The sequence below is a fragment of the Rhinatrema bivittatum genome, chromosome 1, assembly GCF_901001135.1.
Source record: "Rhinatrema bivittatum chromosome 1, aRhiBiv1.1, whole genome shotgun sequence".
NCBI lineage: Eukaryota > Metazoa > Chordata > Amphibia > Gymnophiona > Rhinatrematidae > Rhinatrema > Rhinatrema bivittatum.
Genome location: NC_042615.1, coordinates 264998068 through 265011231, shown reverse-complemented (window position 1 = coordinate 265011231; position 13164 = coordinate 264998068). Strand labels below are relative to the sequence as shown.

The window sequence follows — 13164 nt, the reverse complement described above, 5'->3', positions numbered from 1 at the left end:
ACCCCCACAAGACTTGCCAAAAGTCCAGCGGGGGTCCGGAACGACCTCCTGCAGCCGAATCGTGTTGTCTATGGCCGGCGGGGGTCCGGGAGCGATCTCCTACGCTCCTGACCTCGGGGGACAAAAAACAAAATGGCGCCGGCGCTACCTTTGACCTGTCATATGACAAGGCAAAGGTAGCGCAGGCACCATTTCTACAAGCACCGGAGGTCCGAGAGTAAAAGATCACACCGAGACCCTTCCTCTGGACCCCAGGTAATTTAAGGCATTTTGGGAGGGTGGGGGAATTATTTTAAAGGGTCGGGTGGGTTTTAGGGTTGTTTTAGTGTGCTGGTTTTCCCACCCTCCCCCCCACTGGACCCCAGGTAATTTAAGGCATTTTGGGGGGGGGGGTTCTGGAGGGTGGGGGATTTATTTTAAAGGGTCGGGGTGGGTTTTAGGGATGTTTTAGTGTGCCGGTTTTCGATTTTCACGATTTTCACGATTTTTAAAAAACCCAAACGGCAACGATCCGATTCCCTCCCCCTCCCAGCCGAAATCGATCGTTAAGACGATCGATCACACAATTCACATCTCTACTGTCTGCAGCCCTTTGAAGAATTCCACCCAAGAGGAGGTCCCTGGGTCTATGTTGATCCCAGGGGAGGGGTGGAGTTATTCCCCAGAGGTGTCCTCCTGTGGGGAGGCTATGCTGAGATACATAAGTCTGGGAATCAATCCTCAGTAGTTTCTGACCCCTCCGACAGTGAGGGTCTGTTCCCCCTGGGTTCTTCGCGTCGCGGGCATATGCAGGACTTCAATTCAGTCTGTGCGGCTCTTATGTGGCAGGCTGCGCAAAGAGAGGGCCTTCTTAGACGCCGGTGCCATTGAATCTATGTCTAGGTGCACAAGTTTCACTGTGTGCGAAAATTTGTGCGCAGTCATAGTTATGCGCTCGGTTTTTGTGCACAACCATAGTAATGCGCACGGTAATTGTGCGCGGCCGTAGATATGCGCATGGCATTTTTGTGCGGCCGTAGTTATGTGCACGAAGAGTGTTTGTGCGTGGCCATAGTTATGCACATAGAGGCGCTCCGGGGTGTGCGCGCGGCTCGGAAGTGCACGTGACTCTATGGGGTACGGCTCGGAAGTGCGCGCGACTATGGGGTACGCACAATTATGCGCATAGGCTGCCATAAAATTCTGTGCGTACCACTGAGGGGGATGGAAGATGGTGCCGTCGACCACCGCGTGCAAGATGGCGTCCCCCTTAAGGGTCTCCACATGTGTGGACTCTTGGACCGGATCGGGGTCTAGCCTAACCAAGGCTGCTCGACCTGATCAAAATTCCCTCTTTAACTCGCTGGAAACAGAGTCGGTACGGCGATCTGGGTTCTGGAGACCGGAGACCTTAAAGTAAAGTTTCCTTCTTACCTGGTCTCATCGCTTACCGCTTGTGTATCGGACGATCTCCAGCTGCGGGGGGAGAAGGTTTTACCTTCACCGCCACGCTCGGATGTGCACTCACTGCCTTTCAGCCACTCTGGGGGCTAAGTCCACGCCGGGGCCAAGACACACCTCTGAGGGATATTGGAAATCACCTCAGGCATTCTTGACTGGGGGAGGGACCCTTAGGTTGCACCGCAGGAGAGCGGGGCTCAATCTTCTTAAAGGTACATTTCTTTCTTATTTTTTTTTTGCTGTAGATTTCTTTCTTTTTGCTGTATATTTCTTTTCTTTTTACTGTAATTGTTAACACTATTCTAGTGTGGAATAGTGTCCACATGTGCTATGGGAGATGGAGAAATACTGAAGAGCTGAGCATGCTCACGGGTATATGTAGGCTGACGTCAGCTTTGAAACCTGACTCCGTCTCCCATCTGCTATCAGGAGTACACTATACCCATTGGTCCTGAGTCCATCTGGTAACACGCTAGGAAATTCCACTTTCACCTAAAAAAAATTATGAAGTCAATTCATGCAGCTGCCAACTGCAATAGGCTGGTTGAAAAAATGTTGGAATGTGATTTATGGCTCTATGTCTGGCTTTATCTTACCCATAGACTTTAATTGGACTGAACCAAACAAGCTGACCCAAAATGAACAAACAGTTAACTCACATGGATGAATTTCACATTCAGATCATTCAAATACACATTACTAATATCTTATAGCTATATACATAAATGAGATTTTAATTAATCCCACACTAAAACTGAGATGCAGTACATTTTTTTGGGATAGTAAAGCAAAGTTTAAGCAAAAACATGATTGCTTTAATAATAAAAGTAACTGATTGCTCAATTGATCATTCTGACTGATATTTTAAGAAACTCATAGAATCATTTGAATTGTTTATAAGACAAGTAAACTTTTCTAGTATCAGTTTGCTTTTGCAACTCCCTACTCTTCTTTTTAAGAATGATAAAGTACCTCCAATATTACGCAAATATGAATCCAGATCAGACAATTTAACAATAGAGAAAGAAAGAAAAACAGTGAGGAATGGAAGAAGATGGCCATAATATAATGGGGAGGGAGAGAGAAAGTGAAAAGAGGGAAAATGGAAAACTAAAGTAAGATCATTTCTATGGCTAGAAACATATCTGGTCATCTCTAGTCTTTTTACTATTTTGATAAATCTTGGATTTTAGTACTTTACCCTTCTTTTTTGACATATATTTAAGTAAATTGTATTCAACAAGGAGAAGAAGTCAGTGTGTTCTCACCGGGAAAGAATATAGGAAAATCCCCAGGAAGAGCAGCAAGATGAAGACAATGATAAATATGATGATGACCCATTTGAACCTCCTCCACAGGATATATTTCATTGTTTTATAGGGAGATGTGAACCAAAAAAATGATGTTTCTGGGCGCCTGTGATTGGAAAAAATAAAGTATGCATTACTTTTCTAAGTCCTTGAAGCATTTTCCAAATTCTAACAGTTAAAAACAAAGTCTTGACAGAACTAGATCTTTAAAAATGCAAAACCAGATGTTGTATTCATAAAATGGAGGCAAAATGTTTAAAGAGAAAATTAATTATAAAAATAAAAAAAGTAGCAGCATAAAGCAAACTATGGCCTAGATTCATCATTCTGCTGAGCCACATGAAAAAAGGGACGGAGCAAAATTGTGCAGCCGGCCGCATCATGGCGATACATTTTTGCTCATCACGGTTTCGGCCAGGCTGCACAGTTTCGCACCCATAGCGCCATGGGGAAAAATGTAGTTATTTCCCGCAGTGCTGCCAGCAATAATGTAGAAAAAATTGTCGCCCGTGGCACTGCCGGGACATAACCCCGCCCAAATCTCGCCCACACTCCTCCCCTTCCCCTAATTTGCATTGTACCATCGCGATACCGGCACATCACGGTTTGATGAATGGCCCTGTATATTTGTACTAGTAAAATATGCTTTAGAAGCCAGGGACGGCAATTGTTCATGCCTCTCAATCAGGCCTGGATTTAAGTATAGGCCTGCTAGGCCTAGGGCAGCAATTTTTTTTTTTTGGGCGGGGGTTAGAACATTTCCTGCTCTCTGTCACCCTGCATACTTCCTCAGATTTTGGAAGGCATCCCTCTCGCTGCACCTGCCACTGCTTCCCTACATAGACTTTTGTTTCAGTGGTGGTCCTTAAAGCACAGTAAGTGTAGGGCCAGCTGTGCTCACAGGCCTTGTCCCTTCTGGGCTTTCATGCAGGTGTTGGGACCTGTAACCGCAAGCTTAGTCATTGCACTCGCCATGTTTTGAGGATCACTGCTGGGGGCAAGGTCCAGGGGTACTGCATGCATCTTGGAGATTTGCAGGGGACAGTGTGACACTGGCTCTGAATCAGTGCCTACGAGTGGCAGCTGACCAAATCCATCCCCTGATGACGCGCCGGCCGCGACACGTCCCCCTGACACGCCCCCCCAGGAAAGCCCCGGGACTTATGCACGTCCCGGGGCTTTGCATGCACCAGCAGCCTATGCAAGATAGGCTCGGCGCGTGCAGGAGGGGTTTGGGGTAGGTTTTCGGGGGTTACCCGCATAACTTAAGCGTGTAACCCTTTGAAAATCTACCCCTGTATGTCTAGCAGAACTTTCGAAATGGTAAATAGTAGTAATAGCCCCAGTAGGCAGCAGGTGAACTGGAAAGAGTGAGAGGAAGCTACTTGGCCTATACAGACAAGATATCCAACTATATACACAGTGGGGCATATTTTAAAATGGTTACGCGTGTAATATATGCGTGTAACGCTTTAAAACCCTTTAAAACCGCGCCGAGCCTATTTTGTATAGGCCCGGTGATGTGTGCAAGCCCCAGGATGCGCGTATGTCCCGGGGCTTGAAAAAAGGGGCGGGGTGTGGGTGGGGTGGTCCGGGGCGGGACTGAAGCCTCCGGCACAGTGACTGTGCCGGGGGATTGCGCGCTGGCACTTGGCCGGCGCGCGCAACCTACACCTACCCAGAGGCAGGCGTAAATAAAAAAATAAAGGTGGGGGGATTTAGGTAGGGTTGGGGGGCAGGTTAGATAGGAGAAGGGAGGGGAAGGTGGGGGGGGTTGAAGGAAAGTTCCCTCCGAGGCAACTCCGATTTTGGAGTGGCCTTGGAGGGAACGGGGAAAGCCATCGGGGCTTCCCTAGGGCTTGGCGCGCGCTAGGTGCACAAGTGTGCACCCCTTGCGCGCACTGACCCCGGATTTTATAACATGCGCGCGGCTCCATGCACATGTTATAAAATCGGGCGTAGATTTGTGTGCGCCGGGTTGCGCGCACAAATCTACGCCAGTGCGTAATTCTTAAAATCCGGCCCAGTGTATGTATGTATATATAATAACATATACTACTGACTGTATCTCAGAGTTTTTGAAGTGCAGTTTTAGAACAGTGTTTCCCATGGCACACTTGTGTGCCTTCAGACTTGATTAGGTATGCCATGGAAGTCACCACTTCCTGATGTTCAGATCTAGATCAGCACCTGGTCTCTGCTCTCAGCACGTCACAGCAACAAGAGTAATCAGCGATGGCTCTTAAACATGTAGGTGCTCCTTGCTGACAGCATATTGTAGTCATGCATGCACCTTCCAAACTACAGAATAAGTGTATCAATTAATGGGCAGCTTGCAGGGCACAGATAGCCAGGACCCACTTTGTGCAGCACACATTTCACCTCCTCATCTTCCCTCTCCTGAGCTTCATCCTTTGAGTCCTTCCAGCTTCTGTTTTATCCCCATGTTGAGTAAGACAGGGAACTGACTCACTCTGAGTTTTGGGAGCAGCAATGGAAGAGCTCTGACAGCCACATGCAGCAGCCAAGATAACTAACCATGCTGGCTGCCACTAGAGATGTGCAAAGCCCAAACCTTTTGATTCGGGCTTTGTTTTCAGCCCACTGCAGGAAATTTCATATTTCCCACGGTTTGGGCCTTTGAAATTCGGGGGACCTGAATTTCGGGTTAGTGCGCACAAACGGAGTTAGTGCGCACTAACCCGAAAACCAAATTTTCCCAAAATTTTGGAAAAATGTGGTTTGGTTTTTGGGTTCCTCAAACCAGGACGAATTAGGCAATTTCGTTGAAATTACGTAATTCATCCTAAATGATTGCACATCCCTAGCTGCCACATCACACCAACATTGCCCTTCTCCTGTACTTGTATATAGAAGGAACTGGCCTACTGTGTGATAAGTTAATGCATGTCTCTGCCCTCTCTTGTATATAGAAGGAACTGGCTATTGTGATGAGCATGTATGTCTTTGCCCTTTCTTTCCCTTTGTTTTAAAGTTTGGAAGAGAGTCTGATGGGGCTTTCAGGGTTTCTGTAGCTCTTTTGGCCACATGAGTTCTCTCCATGTTGGTGTGCCAAGGGCTTGAAAAGGTTAGGAAACACTGTTTTAGATTATGAAATAAAATCGGAATAACAAGAGAGATAAAGTTTTATAGAATGTTTATAAAAAAAATGAAAATCACATTTTTTAAAACTTTCTAATATGAAGCAACAATTTCATATGAAAACGATCTGATGGGATGACTGTGGTTACATTTTTACATTTAACTTGTTCCCTCTCTCTTTCTTTTTATAATATACTCCTTATTTTGCTCTGCCATGATAAAGGAGATTCTCTTTGAGTGGTCTATAAATGACTAAATAAAATAAATAAAAATAAACATGTATTCATAGGACATTAAAATATTGTGAAGAAAAATTCCTCTTGTCAACTCACTAGATACCATTTTATAGTAATAATCTTGTTCATTGCAACATAATAGTATAGTAGTGAATGGCAATAGTCATACAAAGGGATAGACTTAGGAAAAACTATAGAAATTACAAACATGAATTATATGGCCGATTATGCATATGGCTCATGACATAAACATTGACTTAATTCTTGTTTCTTACTTAGGGTCTTCCAGTTTGGGATTCATGTTTGGTTCATCACGACCAATCCCAGCTGGTCTTTCATCATTCTCATGTTCGCCTATAATTTCTAAAGTCATTTCTATTTTGCCCTGCATGGAAAAAGATGCCAATTGTAATAAATCAACAAGGAATACAAAAGATTGCAGAAGTAGTTTTAAATGTACTTTATGAATCTAAAATGTGCATTAGAAAAAAATATACAATGCTAACTTTCTATTTTTTTTTTTATTGTCTTTTCCTAAAAATTCCCTTGCCCTTTACAATTTCATCTCACATACAATTTTTTTCACATAAACACAGAAAGCAAAATGTGCTTACCTGTAGCAGCCATACACCATAGACTGCAGGGCAATTCAGCACACAAGTGGGTGATGTAATCCAATGGAGCTGTCATGGAACTTGCTCTCTCAGAGGTCAGCAAGACCTAGACGTCTTTCTAAGCATCCGCACAGCCGCTGCCTTTGAAGTCTACTCAGTCTTTTACAATCTAAGCTTCAACTCTATGGGGAGGAGGGTGAATTGTTCTGCTGTCTATGAAGAACATATGTTATAAGTAAACAACATGCTCTTTCCAAGGACAAGCAGGACTAATGTCAGCCACACAAGTGGGTACTCCCTATCTAAGGGTTACACGCAGATACTAATTTTTCTCAGTTTGCTAATAAAAGCATTGCATCTCAGAAGAAAGTAAACCCAGAAGAAAGCAAACTGCTCTGTTTCTTCATTGACCCGATGAATGCAGCAAGGGTGAGCAAACTAAGGAGCGGGCCCCTCCAGGGAGGGCTTGAACAATCCTGAAGGGGGGGCACACTGGCTGCCCAATCAGGAAAGAAAAAAATGGCTATGCTGCTGAGCCTCAGTGCCGTGGAAGCACTGCAAGTTCAGGAAGAAACTTCTTGTTAAACTTCTTGTTAAACTTCTATCATCCTCTTCTTCTACTCCCAGTTAGAACCATCCTTGTTTTATTGTAACTGCTTTTTCTGCGCACTTGTTATAATTTGTTATATTTTGTAAATGTATACTCATGTTATAGTTATGTACGTTTATAATTTATTGATCACCCCTTGTTTTATGTAAACCGACATGATACGAACTCCGTGAATGCCGGTAGAGAAAAAACTCAAATAAATAATAAATAAATAAGGAGGGAGTTGCCAGAACATAATGACATTGTAAGCATGCCATAACTTAGCCATGTGTCTCATTTGGTGGGCCAGGGAGAAGAGCTGCTTCTGCTGTGGAAGGTCCAGGAGGGGAGGGAGCTGCTTAACAATGCGATAGAATTGGATATGAGAACTGCCACTGTGGTCTTCTACCACCCAGGAAGAGCTACCACCCTCAGGCCTCAGCGCGGGAGGAGTTCTTGATGCTGCCATGTCCTTAACCAGGGAGAGAGAGAACAGCTGTTGCCCCCTGGAGGAAAAGAAGTGGCGAGGTTGGGAAGGGGAATGGGTAAAGAAGCCAGGGAGAATAAGGAAGTAGAGAGGAGAGATGGAGAAGGTGGGGGAAGAGAGAATAAAATCAAAAAGTGTAAAACAGTTAAGCAAATCAAAACATGAAAAAATAAAAAAGATAAGCACACTAAGAAAAATATAAAAATATAAAAAAATAGGACCGTTCATAAGACCACCATTGCATTGCTGGTCTTCCGAAGCGTGCAGGTCCGGAGGAGGGTCAGTCTCTTCAGTCATCTGTCTTCAGACCAGCCTCACTCCTGTCCAGCCCATGCTTGGGCATGCTTTGCCTGCCGCGGCACCTCTTTGGAGTTCCTCTGGGGTCGAGCCATGGTCCAAGGACACACAATCCCCTGGAAGGTGGCACCATTCTCCTAGCACTTCCATAACAAGAAGAGCATGGCGCTCTAACAGTAGGAAACTATGCTGATGTAGCATGATGCCAAGACTTTTGGCACCAAGGCAACTGATGATAATAGTACTGAGATTTGGTGCTCAACAACAGAGGTCATCGCCAACGCCTTCCATGCGAGAATCGTGTTGGTATGGAACTTCAATGGGTCGGGTCTGGAGCATTTCAGCACTGATGAAGATTTCTTCTCCATTTTCTTTCCCATGTGGGAAGTAGAAGAGTGACTGCACTGGTGACAGTTAGACTCTAACTGACTAACTTTAGGTTTTGGTCTCTCATATATCTTCTCCTTTTTCTCAGGAAGTGGCATGAGAAGATGCTGCAATTTTAAGCCTGTAGAAAGGGCCCGAGGAGACAGCAATCCATAAGCTGCACAATTAGACATATTGAGGATAACTTTCAAACAAATACATGTGGCTGCATATATATGTGTATCTGGCCACAAGCAGATCTATGCTAACATTTTATAACCCATGCATACAATATACGCACATTTTATAAAATACGCGCATCTCTACTCTGCAACATACATATGTACGTAGGCTTATGCGCAAATACATGCAATGCATTGGAAAAGCGTATATCAATGCATTGAACATGCAGACTTTTCTGACCTATTTTAAAAATATATACACGTATATTTTATGCACGAAAATAACATAGGACTAACTTGCATAAATCAGGATTTTTGCACATTAAGTTGGTCTTTTTTAAAACATGCACACATTAATGAAATTACCAGTTTTATCTATTATTCCACTAATTTGCTCAGTCCTTCACCATATCATCGAGATCCTCCTGGTTCTTCAGCCTGTATGCCCCCCCCCCCCCCCCCCGTTCACCCAGACTTCCCACTCAGTCAGTACTACATCTTAAACACATTTAATATCACTTATGCTAGATAATTAGCAATTGTAAAATTACCTGAGTAAATCGTCAAACCTACATGTTTGTCTTTTAAAATAGCAATGTATGCATGTAAATGTTAGCCCTGCCCTGGAATGTCCCTAGACCGCCTCTTTTTTTTATTATGTGCATATATGTGTGTGCAAAAGTGAAAATCCACGAGTATGTTAGACTTTTATAAAATGCAGACTTCACAAATAGAGGCTTCTTATGTGTGTATATGCTAAATAATACATATGGAATGTTTTGAAAATGCACTCCATTGTGCGCGGGTTCAAGGCAGCACAAGCAGACATCATGTAGGATGAGGTTTGACATTTTGAAATTGCATTTTAAATATTGTTTAAAAGGTCACTTACCAGACATTATGTAAGGATGAGAAGATGGCTATCCCTACTGAAGCGAAAAGAATAATACAAATATTTTTGGGAGACCCACATGCAAAAAATATATAAAAAAGGAAAAACTGAAGAAAATAAAATAAAAACAATCCAAAAAACAAAACAAGAACATACCTGGTAAAAGACAGCAAACATGTCCTTTTGCTTTGGCAGAACAGAAGTGAGTAATGAGACTCATGAGGTGGCAGCTGCTTAGTAACACCCACAGCATGCTCAGACAGACTTCTAGGTCTTTCTGAACTCTGACAGAGAACTTTGCTCAGTGGTGCCATTAGATACTGTCACCTACTTGGGTGGCTGACATTAGTTCTGCTTGTCCATTGAGAATGGGAAAAAAGTCTTAGTAAGTAAGACACTTAGGGGTCAATTTTCAGAAACGCACACGTGCGTCCATGTGCGCGCAGTTCCAGGCACGCGCACATAGACGTGCCGATTTTATAACATACACGCATCGCCGCGCGTATCTTATAAAATACAATTCCTGAAAACGCACATGCATGCCAGATTTTAATGTCCGCACGCTTGTGCAGGCGGGTGGTCTGTCCCACGCACAATGGGGGGGAAAGTTTTGAAAAATACGCGTGTGGAAGCAATCTGCCGGTTCCCAGTTCCCTCCCAGTCCACTCTGAGAGGGAACTTCCCTATACCCCTTCCTACGCTGCTTCCCTTTTTCCCTCTCCTCCCTGAGCCCTAAAATCCCTTTCCCTACCTTTGTTTGCTTTATTTCAGAACTTACTTCATCTGAATAGATGAAGTAAGTTCCACGTGCCGGCTGGCTGTTGGCACGAGCTTCCCCGGGACAGCATCTAATGTCGCTGTCCCAGAGGCCCCCATCCCGCCCGTTCCTCCCTGCCCAGACCCCACCCCCCAGCTTGCCCCTTTTTGATGGGCCGGCAGTTCTGCGTATACCAGGGAATATGCGCGTGGCAGGGCTGTTTCTAAAATGCGCTCGGCTCAGCCACGCACATATCCCCTGATTTTTTTAATTTGGGCATAGTGTGCCTTTCGCAAAAACAGCAAGCAGCTATCAACATAACAGGAAGCAAGATGAGACATGGAATGATGCTAAGTTGAGAAGTCTACAAGTCCCTGAATAGACAGTGAAATCTCTTTGCATAATGGGAGTGTGTATGAAATTTTAAAATCATCCTGTTGATTAAGACATTTGTGATTGAAAGGGTATCATCAGTTTTCTATGGACTTTCTTCACAGTTTTGCTAATTCATAACTTAAATGTTTCTAGGGGCTGATGATTGCTTGCAGTTGTCCTATGTGTCACATTATGAGTGTTAGTGTTCTAAAATGAAAATGATAGCATAGATGAAACTAATTTAATTATAGTGGGGGCAATATTCAGCCACTAAGCGACTCGGCTAGTTAGTCAGATAAACCTAACTAGCTAACGCCGCTGAATATACCCAGTTACCTTAAAGTTAGCCGCATAGAAAGCTGCATAAGATAGATTTGATTCTGTAAACTGTTGTGATGGCTAAACCGAATGGTATATAAAAATGAATAAATAAATAAATAAATAAATAAATAAATAAAATATGCAGCTAGAATTTAGGAGCAACAGTCTTTTAATATGCCGGTTTTGCCATTTAGATGGATAACTTTTGAGCTATCTGTCTAAATGACTTTTGAATAAGTACTTCAGTGTATCTGATACAAAGATATAGATATTGAGGTTTTAATGAAATGTAATATTTGTACTGATGGATTTATTTATCTTTATTAATATTGTATTGGGGTTTGTTTTATGATTTTGTATTATGATTTTATGTTTATGTATTTTCTTCCAATTATGTTGTATATTGCTTTGTGTCTGTCGAAGGTTATCTATAAGATGAAAAAATAAATGGATATAGATATATACAGTACATATGTATATATGTATCTATCTATCTATCTATATATATATATGCTAGCACTCTGCAGTTTTGTTGTCTTTCTCTGGGTTGTTGAGTGCACAAAGGTTTATGCCATCATCTAGGAGTTTGAATTAGTTTCCAAGTTTTCACATAAATGTGAAGGCTATACTGTATATAAAAGTACTATGGGCACAAAATAGAACAAGATCCTTATGGATCAGTGACCTTAGCTCTACAAAGCAAACAAGACTTACAGCTAAGATCTTCTTTTCATCTTGAACTCCTGCACAGGGCCACCATCCCTTGACAGTTTTCTGTTCAAAGAGTGACACAAATCCATCAGGAGAGAGGGTATCATCCATCAGGTTCAGAGAACACTTCTCAGCACTTTTTGCAGGCCTTGGCATCCGGTTGAGGTCCATCTGAACAGAACCTGGAAACAAAGAAACTTCTGTTAAAGTCAGATTTCCTGCTAACTAGAAGCTTCTTCAGTACCACGGAAATGTGTCTGGTGAGTGTCTCATGCTTCAATGAAAACCAGAAAGCATACATTTTGTAAATATTCATCTGATTAAATGACATGTAAAACAAACTAAAATGCAGGAATTGTAAAAGCGGAGTTATGCTACTTTTATTGGTTAAGGAATCACTCTCTTGCTACTGAGAAAAAGTATGAGCTGACCGGGTTAATTAAAAAAACATATTTAACATTCTGATACTTAATCAAATATATTGAAGGATACTTACATAGCCCATGTCTGTAAAACCCTCAGTCTTAACAGTAAGAAATGCTTCCTTCTCAAAAGGAAAAGTCTAATTCTGAACTTAAATCGTCTCGAGGTGCATATTCAAATGCCATTTTGACAGATAATTGAAATGTTATCCCTCTAAATGGCAAATATGGCACATTCATCCACTTATCCAGCTAAATTATACCTGGCAATAGTTTAGCTGGGTAAAAAAGGAGGGCTGTTGGGGGCGATTCGGGGAGAGGTTGAGTTATCCGGTTAACCTAGCTGAATATCGAGTATATCTGGCTAGGTCAGCCGGATAACTTTAGGCCTGTTTCAGAGCAGGCCTAAAGTTATTCAGCCTTGTGCGGCCAAATAACTGGCTACTTAACCAGATATCTTCAAAAGATATCCAGGTAAATAGTGCTTCTGGTAAAAAATAAATAAATAAATAAATAAATAAAACTAAAAGAGCCTATGACCCGATTTGCTGTATCCCCTCACCTAATATTAAATATATCCTGTTGGGCCTTTCATCCCCCCACCCCGCATCTCAGTAAAAAAACAAAAAACAAAATGGCCCAGGATCGCTGCCCTCACTCCCCCCCTCCCCCTACCAACAAACCCCATTCTCTCATTAAAATCTATGACTAAGTCCGGGCCTTCTATCCCCCCCTCCCGAAATGTACATTGGTACTCCGCTGTACCCCAACCCCCCCCCCCCCCCAGACCCTCCTCCCCCATTTCCGAGGTTTAAAAATCTCTACCTGGAGTGCAGTCTGCACGTACGCGCTGCGGACAGAAGCTGCGAGTGAACTTGCTAAGTGCAGACCCCGCTCCCCGAAGGGATTTTTAAACCTTGGAAATCGGGGTGGAGGGTTGGGGTGCAGCAGAGTACCAATGTACATTTCAGGGGGTGGGGACAGGAAGACCTGCCTCATTCAGAGATTCTAGTGAAAGGAAGGAGTTTGTCGGGGGGAGGGTGCAATCCTGGGATATTTTGTT

At 43.2% G+C, this 13164-nt stretch overlaps 1 protein-coding gene across 4 annotated transcripts in view; it reads right to left on the bottom strand.

The window, feature by feature from the left end:
- Positions 1-13164, bottom strand: part of DYSF (dysferlin) — a 731032-nt gene that overhangs the window by 16703 nt on the left and 701165 nt on the right. For all 4 annotated transcript variants that reach the window (XM_029594483.1, XM_029594497.1, XM_029594488.1 and 1 more), the window contains 3 exons: positions 11683-11861; positions 6364-6473; positions 2709-2856 (listed from right to left, as the gene is read on the bottom strand). In XM_029594483.1, coding sequence (XP_029450343.1) covers positions 2709-2856; positions 6364-6473; positions 11683-11861 — 437 coding nt within the window. The remainder of the gene's footprint in view (positions 1-2708; positions 2857-6363; positions 6474-11682; positions 11862-13164) is intronic.